The 10,007-nt window shown below is 45.8% G+C and overlaps 1 protein-coding gene across 9 annotated transcripts in view; it reads left to right on the top strand.

The window, feature by feature from the left end:
- The first annotated feature begins 1,511 nt into the window (after positions 1-1,511).
- Positions 1,512-10,007, top strand: part of LOC138480864 (phosphatidylinositol-binding clathrin assembly protein-like) — a 1,856,059-nt gene continuing 1,847,563 nt past the window's right edge. For 4 of the 9 annotated variants that reach the window (XM_069612644.1, XM_069612643.1, XM_069612641.1 and 1 more), the window contains exon 1: positions 1,513-1,864. In XM_069612644.1, coding sequence (XP_069468745.1) covers positions 1,735-1,864 — 130 coding nt within the window. In that variant the 5' untranslated portion in view covers positions 1,513-1,734. Of the gene's footprint in view, positions 1,865-10,007 lie in introns of all 9 variants that reach the window. The other 5 variants (XM_069612639.1, XM_069612640.1, XM_069612642.1 and 2 more) reach the window with 2 other exon arrangements.

Raw genomic sequence — 10,007 nt, 5'->3', positions numbered from 1 at the left:
TCGTTTCCTGCCAGGTCCAAAAATGTAGTCCTTCGAGCGAGTACAAAATAGTGACACTGATATAGTACAGCGACCAAAAACTGCAGGAATCGACATGAGGTGCTGTTTAAATCCAAAAAAAAAATTGTTAGTAGAGAAACACTAGACCCGTTAATGATGATTTCGAAACATGAAGCCACATTTCTGGTGTACTGTCTATGGCTAATACTTTGCCTGATTCGGTATACCATGACCCAAAGACCAATGCGGGTCTTGATTTCGCTGTAGTAGGAAGTAAACAACGGCATGGGGAAGGTTGGGAGCGGGGACATACCTGCCTATCCTCTGGATTTTTCCCCAGAGACTCAGGAATTTTACCCATTTCTCTGGGAAAGATCCTGGAATCTCAGGAATTTTGGTGGGGGACAGCTTTGACCGATTGTTTTTTTTGTTTTGTTATGCTTACAGGACTGAGTTGCCTCGGACTCCCTGCCCGAGTGTGGCTTTGTCTCTGCAGCAATTACTGTAACGCTTCCAACACATTGGCAAAAGGAATGCAGGTGAAGCAAAATAACGCGCGTTTATTTTGCTTCACCTTTCATTCTGTTTTGCCTTCAACGCGAACGAGCGTTTCTTTTGCGCCACTGAACCACAGCCATCAGATTTGCAGGCTGGACAACTCACCACTGCACTACATAACCTGATGAAAAACAACTACGGTGAAATGCCCAATTTCGGTACTGCAAAATTCAGGGAAAACCTTTGAAGTGGTTCTTGGAGTTTACATGTGCACATTTTAACACGTTGATTTTTTTGGAAGGCGAATGCCTTTTGTCCTAAGCAATGTGGGTGGTTGTGAAAAAGCAATTTAATGAAAAGTGCATATTTCAATTTGAACTGCAAATTTCTGACATCACACCACAACAGAGTTTAACTTTTTGACATGTGGGCGGGGTCATGTCAAAAGGGGCGGAGCTTTGTGTGACTGAGGGCGGGCATAAATCTCAGGAATTTTGATTTTCAAATGTAGGCAGGTATGGGCGGGGGTAGCGGTAGGTCGTTAAAGACCCCCGAAAGCAATTGGTTTTATCAACGTGTGTTTGATTTGCCATTAAATCTCTCCACCAAGGCAATCATTTAAGTGCAACCTCACAAGAGGCCCCGATTAGTAAAATAGATGTGTAACTAAATTAAAGTTGGGCGAGTAATCACATACCGCTTGCCCAATAGGCAGGGGCACCACGGAAAAAAGAACCTGCATGCAGACGCCACTATGCTTCAGAGACCCCGACACTTTACGGGCCCGGTCCCCGTTTTGTGGTACGCAGCTGGTTGATCCTCCTCGTCGGGATTATTATTGGAGCCCGTCTAACATGGTAACTCTGTAAAGCTGCGGGTCTTCGGCTCTCCACAGCAGGGTGAGGAACCCCCGCTCCCCGCGTTCCTCGCCGGGCACCAGCAGTGACACCACGGCTGCCAGAGAAGTGACGCTTGCGCAATGCGCGCCGGCTACGTGCCGGTCACGTGACGCAGGCGTCGTCGCTAGCTCGTTTCCTGTACTGGGGAACAGCCGCTGTGGTGCCGCAGTCCCTCCCCCCCCAACCACCACCCAGCGCCCCTTGCCCTCCCCGGTGTCCACCTCCCGGGCGCTTGCACTCCCTGGCCCCGGTCAACTGCCGCCCCTACCCCTGGAGGCTTAGCTGCAGGTGCCCTAAGCTCTCGGACGTGCAGCAGCCCCACGGGGTGTCATTCAGGATGTCGGGGCAGTCTATCACGGATCGGATCACCGCTGCCCAGCATAGCGTCACGGGCTCCGCCATCTCCAAGGCCGTATGCAAGTCCACCACGCACGAAGTCATGGGTCCGAAAAAGAAACATCTGGACTGTGAGTATCAAGCCACAAGCCATCGGTGCCTCGTTACCTATCCCCGGTCTCTTTGCAGCACCTTCCCTATACCCACATACTCGGTGTCAACCCCCACTTGTTCCCCAGAGCCCCGCAGCCCCCACGAAGCACCTGCATTTCTTGTACTGACTGACCCTTTATCTTTTTCTCGCCGGCCTCTTTGCCTGGACTGCCTGTGTATGACATGCGTTGCGTTTTTGTTTTGTGCACACCACAAACCAAATCCCACCCACGAGAGAATACCTGGCGAGAGTCTCAGGCCCACGGCATTACCTTTTTAACTGTCCCTGCCTCCACTCCCACCTTCTTGTCTGTCTGCCACCTAGCTGATTTCTGCTTCCCTGCTGCCCCCCCCCCCCATTTTCTGGTTTCTTTTGCCACTGCCAACCCTGGATCATATGTCCATTAATTTCCTTTTCCCTATGTCTCTGTCTGTCTTGCTTCACTATTTGGTGCCTTCCCCATCTGTCACATCCAGTCTGGAGCTGAGATGCTGCCGCTTATCTGTTACCGCGACTCTTGTTCCCCCTTTGTGCTTCAGCCTGTTTCCCTCCCTTAAGTCATGTCTGCGCCTGCCCCCCCCTCTGTGCCTGAGGTCATGTCTGCGCCCCCCCCCGCCCACTCCTTTGTGCCTGAGGTCATGCCTGTGGCCCTGTCCAGGGTTCAAAATTGCTAGCAGCTATTTAGTTCCTGGCTGTAGCCAAGCCAATGGGTACCCTTTGACTCCCCAGGCAAGTGGCACAATACAAACAAAGCTATTATTACCTGTGTAGATTTGGAAATATGTTTAAAGGACACACCTAATGGACAATTGAAGCATATTGTGTAATATGTGTTAGACAAAAAGTTAGTTTGTATCTTGTCGCATGTCAGATTTGCTGCATGCTATGGACTTGCTTGTGGCTCTTGCTTAATGGGTGATGTCCGGTACCCAGGAATTGCATTTTTTCTCCTGGTCAACAAATCCTAATTTAAATCCCTTCCTGTCTGCATGTGGACCCCTCTCTCCGCCTGAGGCACTGTCTACATGTGGCATCCGCCTGAGGTCCTGTCTCCGTGTGGCCCCCTTGCTCCCCCTCTGCTTGAGGTCCTGTCTGCATGTCCTCTCCTCCCGAGAGAGGCAAGGGACATGGTATGCAAATGAATCTGTTTCACAACTCTTATGCGATAGACATGTATATTGTTATTCTGTCTTAAGTTGTACTTAGTATTCTCGTCTCTTAAAATGGGAGCACCCATGTTATGGTTCTTCACACATCCCATTGTTTTGAAATAAATTGGTCCACGGCTGCTATGGTTGTTTTTTTATTAAACAGGTTATGTCTTCCTAGAAATTAACTTGATTCTTCTTTCGGGTGATACCTCATAATGGGAGCCTTCCATGCCAGATTCCCATTTCTGGATTCCGCTTGTTCTGAAGTTGGTTATTGATACGGATGCCGCCTGTCCCTCGGGATCTCCCACCATGACATTTTGGATTTCGCATGTCTTTCTGGTCTTTGAGGAACATCTAATGTATGTTTTTCTAGTGAATGGGCTAAAAAAGTTTTCCCCTAATTAAAACTGGGGCAGCAAGTTGATCTATTGACAGCTCGTGTTCCTTTAAATCACTTGAGATTGTGTTCCTTTTTAGTTTTGGCTCTTTTCTGGTGCAGCAGAAAGACATGACAAAAAGTTGTGTGGGATGGAATAATGGTGCCAGACTGTGCCCCTTCTATATAACTGCATGCGCACACAAATACTGCCGGGCCACTCTGACATACGAAGAATAAGATGTGCACAGCACCCTTGCTTCCTCCCTGTGATACTCATACAGGTACTCCATTTGTTCTGCCAGCACCCCGCTGTTTCTCTCAAAGTTGGAGAGCCATGTGGGATAGGCACACGGAACAAAACGAAGGGGAAGAGAATTGATTACATTTGAATGTAGTTGTGTATGGGCACAGTTTCCTTGCTCTCTACGTGCGTTTTTCCTGCCTCTGGGGGGGATGCCCATGTCCTCTTCCCGTCCATGCTGGCGAAGGCACGTGTTCCAGACACGAAGAATGCCACCTTCATTCCGCCTAGTAAAGTCTACTTCCCAAATTCCGTTGTGAATGTTGATGAGGATTGATGGCCAGGAGAGTAGAGGGACGCTTTTACTGGACCACCCACCTGCTCGCTCTCAGTGCTACAGGGCTATGAAGCTCAGGCATTCTGCAGTCCTCTTCCCATTGCTGGCTTTTAGACCTAAAGGTGCATACTGGAAGATGAATGTAATCTAACAACTCGACATGATGGAATCTGCTTCTTCTATGCTGGCTGGGTATGGAATGTGGTAATTGCATAATTAAATCTAGCGCCAAAGTGGTTATATTGTGCCAACAGTCATATTAACCTCTGGCCTTTCTGTTATAATTGGGCATACTTTAACTTACCCCTGGTGTGCTAACTGGGCATAATGGAATCTGGCACTGCTGTGCTAACAGGGCATGGTGTACATGTATGCTAAATGTAAACATGGTTTTGATGGCAAAACTGAACATGGCCTTTTGATGGAAATACATGGCCTTTTGATGGAAATACATGATATGCAATACCAAGATCAGAGCTAAGGGAATACCAACGAAATGATAGTTCTTTTGGAAATATGTCAGTAGTTTGCGAATGGTGGAGTTACCTGCACATATTATGCAAATGCCAAATGTGGGTTTTTAATTTGAGATACTGTGGGTGTTTGATGTCTCATGCATGGATATTTTCGGTATTTGTTCATTACATTTTATGCTTGAAGTATACCCGGGCTAATAAAAGTAGCAGCTGTATACTTGCTGCAGAGGCTTGCCTCCAAGAGCATGACCATTTTACGTAGAATAAGAACGTGGCAAGTTGAATGCCATCATTGTGCAGGTTTTAATGGAGCGACTGAACGAACAGCCTCTTACCTTGTGTAACCTTCTCGAGGTTTTTTGACAAGTTGCATCACACATGTTTGAATCAACTATTTCTATTTTTGTTTTTAAATAATACTAAAACACCTGTTTAACAGAAACACAGTGCAGAGAGACTGGTAGTTGCCTCGTTGTTAGAATGAATACGCACTGTGTCTGCTCTTTTTGCTACCTGTTGTGTAAGTGCACACATTGGACTTCTGCTAATTTCTTGTCTTCTTGTAGCCTATTTCCCGTTTAAGCAGGGTGCGTGGAACCTTACAGCCCCACTCCCGGGACAAGGTCTTTGTTGGAGATAAGATTATTTCAGAAACATTGTCCCCACATTAAATAGACCGTAATCGAACCTTAGTTTTTTGGACTTCAAAACACTCCTTGAACTATTGCGTACCTGCAGAGCATCATGACTATCAACTGTGTGTTGGTGACTCAGCTGCCCGTCTCCAGAAACTGTTTGTTGGTTGCATTGTGGTTGGAGAATCCTATTAAAGGCTTGGATAGGTGTGGCAAAAGACCACAATGACTTCACCATATTGACCTGGCATAGTATCCCAGGCCCACAACAGCAGCTGTCGGCAGTGAAAGCGAATACCTAGCCATAGACCCTCTCTTTGGGATGAAGAAACCAGAAAAAAAGACATGTTCTATAATTCACCTCTGCGGAGTGTGTTTCCTGTTACTGAGCAGTCTGTTTGCCATTGCTGTTGCGGAGGAGGAGTCACTTCACAAAAAACCCTTGGCTAAGCGGAGCGCAGCGGAGTGTGCTTCCTGTGTTCCCTGGGGTCTGTGTGGTGTGGTCTGTGGCCCCTGGAGACCTGCATGATCTGCACCTTCTGGGCTGTCAGCTCCCCAAGCTCCGAGCTTTGAGCTCGGTGGATTGTTAACAAACATGAGGACTGGAACTACGACAAAAACCAGCGCACAATTGAAACAAGGGATGAATGCATTGCAGTATAGTCCAACTCTAAGTGATTGAGCAACCGGATGAACATTGCAAAGAGAAACGCCGCTGCCGCTACCTCACCATGCCTCCTCACGGAGCGGCTGCTGTCCCGTGGACTCCGGAACTCGAGGAGGGACTGTGCAAACACCCACGGACGGCATCGAGGTAGGAGAAGAACGTGAGAGCGAAAGCAAACGTGAGGAGGAGGATGGTGGGGAAGTGGAGGGTAGAGGGGACGAGTCAATCTCACCAGAGCACAACGCCGTGCCTGCCGAAGAGGCAGCGGCAATGAGCAGCCGGGGGGGGGGGGGTGTCAGTGACCAGGCTGATGTGTTGTGCTCTGCAATCATACATTGCGCCCCATCGTATGGTGGTTTTCCTAGTCTCCAACTAGACACGAAAGAACGCCTGAAAACAGGGCATTACCGAAGGAATGCGAGTGCACTAAGTTGGAATTAGAAAAACTCCACGCTTTCCCTGCAAATAAAAGGAAGCAAACAAACAGTCTAGCAACGGAGTGCAGAATACTGAACCGGAGGAATTAACAAGAGGCGGAAAGACAATTAACCATCAAAAGGAAGCAACAAATACCACCGATAATTACCTAGAGGGGGGTGAGCCGCCCGCAGAACAGCAAATGTCTCATTTTCCGCTCCCAAGCGGTGCGATACCAAACATGGAACCCCCCTCTCAATCAATGAATACGGAAAAGCTGATACAGCCAGGTCCTTCACTAAAACTACTAGCGTGGTTAAGGGTTGCGGAGATGCACAAGCCAGACCTAAAGAAAAAAAAAACATTGATAACAGGCTTATGGATGGACAATCAAATCCCTAAGGTGAGGCTGGAGATGAATGGTAGCCAATCCCAGATGATGGGAAATGAGAGATCCAGACCTGATTGCATGGCGGAAGAAATCGTTGACGTTTGGGCGCATTCTGATGTCTGGAAAGCCAGAAGTGCAGCTCAAAATGATATGAAATCACCCCGTCGCAGAGACTCACTAGGGATTGCCGATCAAGTGCTAAAAGATCTGACAGAGCTTAACTCTAAATTAACGCAACCTCCGAGAGCTTCACAATCGAGCTCCTGCGGAAGAACAATGCCTCAATCTGAGTGGACGCAATCCAAGGATGGAGACATTTATGAAGTGATGAACCTAGAACGCAATACCCTGTCCTTTGAGGCTAGAAACGAGGAGATCAAAAAAGGATTAGACGTGAAGTAAGCTCAGACAATGAAGATGGAGGTCCTAACGAACGTTTTAAAGGCTGTAGGAAAATTAGTAAAAATGGGAGCAAAAAGTAGATGAACGCCCAAAAAATTCATGAGTGTATAGCTCTATCGACATCCTCTGAGTCAGAGGATAAAGACAGTTCCCCAACAATAAGAAAGAAATACAAACATGGGTTACATTCTACACGCCAGAGTGAATCAAGGAGCCCAAAAGACACCTCAGTTCTCTTAGAGAAGATCATTTCAAAATTAAGTCCAATTTTGATGGCTACTACGATAGCTGTGGCTCCATTGGTGAAGCTGTATGAGAATCTCGGTGAGAACTTTCGAGACCAAACCACTCTGATTGCCCTACTTGAAACCAAAATTGTAAAATTAGAAGTTGACCTAACGGAAATGACATCACAGGTCGCGATGACAAGAAGAGGTAATGACATTTCACTAATAGCCTTGAAGGAGTCCCTAAAAAAACAATTCTGAAGATAGAGACTATTTAGCAGATGTCGCGAGACAAGCTCTACTGATATTACAAAAAGAATGTGAGGGCACGGGAGATATGGATCGAAAACGTCCTTGCACCAAAATTCGGCCACCCACGGAAACGGTGATCGACTTGGATCCATCTGGAAACCCGCAAAGATCCATCCAGAAAACCCTGAAAAATCAGCAAATACAAAAGAACAAAAATCCTCAAAGCTCAGCAAACTTCTTCAGGAACATTAAAGCTCTGAATATTACAGTTAATACCACAGAGCAAACGAAAAAAAAAATAGTGAGGAGATCGCGGAATTGGATGAAAATGACCAACCTGGAACTCAACCCAGTGCAGCAAGAATGTCGAAGGACAATACTGTCCCCTTGGTGATTGAAGATGAAGATGATGAGTCTGAGGAGCTACTGAATATGTCAACTTATAGCTCTCCCGTCGAAGATGAAACAGATGATGAGAATGCGACAAACGCAAAGCAGGCAATCTATGGGGAAAAACAGACAGCGCAGTCACAACGTTGATCAAAACCCCCCTCAATCGCCTTTACAAGAATGCGAGAAGGTGAGAGAGGAGAAATTGTCAGGAAAAAAGAGTATTTTCGTGGCCAATAGCGCCAAAAAAAGTCAATTCGCCAAATAGGAGTAAAAAAGAGAAGGCTGAAGAAACCCAAAACTTTCTCACGCTAGAAGAGAAACGGGAGATAAGCCTGCAGAAAAAGAAAACTAAGCTCAACAAACCTATAGAAACAAAGAAAAAGACAGGCGAAGATTCTCCGCAAAACAATTCTAGTGCTGAACCTCAAAAAGATAAACTGAATGCCTCGCAAAAAACAGAAGAGGCTCTCATCGAAAATTCAAAAGAGAGCGATCGTCAGCAGCGCACCCCATCTCCTTCATCCTTGATTGTTTTGCCAACACTCCAACCATACAGAATACTGCTTGAAAGAATTGAGCACAGAATAGATACACCATACTGCAGTTATTCCAAACAATTCCTGTGTTGAGAACCATAAAGAGCGCACAAATTGATCGTGTCGAAATCATAGCCAATATGAATCAAAAATTTGTGTTGTTACACGTTAAGGATAAGAAGGACGTCCAATTGGTTATGTGTGAGAGACAGTTGCTGGATACCAAGTTTATGAGGTGGATAACACCTTGGCGGCGAAAGAGCCCGAAAAACAAATGGATACAAAACCTCTAACAAAAAAGGGAAAGGACACCATGCCGAATAAGTCACCAAAAATAATAGAGATTCGATGCCCTGGTGACTAATAAAAAAATCCCTGAGGAGGAGATGCTAAAAACATCATTCTCGAAGGAGGAGATAAGACAAAAGAAAATCAAAATAACAGTAGAGAACATTTTGGGCGAGAGGCTAAATGAAACCAATGAAGAAATGGAAACCAAAGAGGATGAGAGCAAGAATTGGACCTGGATAGCAAAATCTTTAAATGCTCCAATGAAGAGCGAACGCCAAGATCAAACAACAAATTTGGTGATAGCCACTTGGAATACGAGAGACTTCTCACACCTTCTGAGATCAACGCCAGATATCCTAGCAAACGCCGACTTGATATGTATGCAAGAAACTCACAAAAATACCATGTGTTGAGGGCTTCAAAGTCGCAATAAATCCAGCCATCACCAAAAAAAAGGTCGCCCAATGTCAGGCCAATTGATCCTCGTTAAAAGAAACTGTGGTTTAAGAATCAAGTCAGCAGTGAGTATATCACCCTACCTCCAGGAGGTCTGTATAGAACCAGTGGATCAAATAGCGATGAATATGTCAACTTTCCATCTATTAAACGTTTACTGGAATACAACGCCGAAAACCCACCAAAAATTTGAGGATGATCTCCTAGAGGTTATCGACAATATATTAACGGGGGATCCGAAGGCTCTGATCATATTATGTGGAGATCTTCTTAATATGAAATTAATCGAACCCGAACAATCTAAGGCATTGATAAACCACAATGTGAGGTGCGGAAGCTGGTTGGAAGAAATGACAAACAAACTTAGTAATGCTGAATGGAGCAACAAGGGGAGGATATCCCCGCGAAGCCGACCTGGGAAAGAGGCTCCCAAAAATCCATATTGGATTAGATCTTCGCCTCTGATGCATTATCACAAGAAATTTAATTGCTCAGAGTTACTAAGACCAATCAAAGCGACCACAATATCGTGTTAATAGAATGGAACAAGACCAAACCTGCGCAGCGTGATCAATGGAAGCAAGAAATTGCGGTGGAACCTGGTCGGAATAGATTACGATTAAGGAACGACGACATTATAGCAGTAACGGAACTACTGAGACCGAATCAGGAGAACGTTCTAATGGATCAAATTGAATACCAACAGTTATTCGAAATATACAAAACTAAAAAGTAAAAAAGGCTCCAAACAGACCTAGTTATCAAAAGCATCAATATAAGCCTGAGGTCGCATGAAAAAAACCAAGTGTTAAGGAAGACCCTAAGAGGAATTCTTGCTTCTAAAGTGCCGGATGGTAAGAGTCTGT

The sequence above is a fragment of the Ambystoma mexicanum genome, chromosome 5p (genome assembly GCF_040938575.1).
Source record: "Ambystoma mexicanum isolate Mex_15411 chromosome 5p, UKY_AmexF1_1, whole genome shotgun sequence".
Lineage (NCBI taxonomy): Eukaryota > Metazoa > Chordata > Amphibia > Caudata > Ambystomatidae > Ambystoma > Ambystoma mexicanum.
This window is presented reverse-complemented; position numbering and strand designations above follow the sequence as displayed.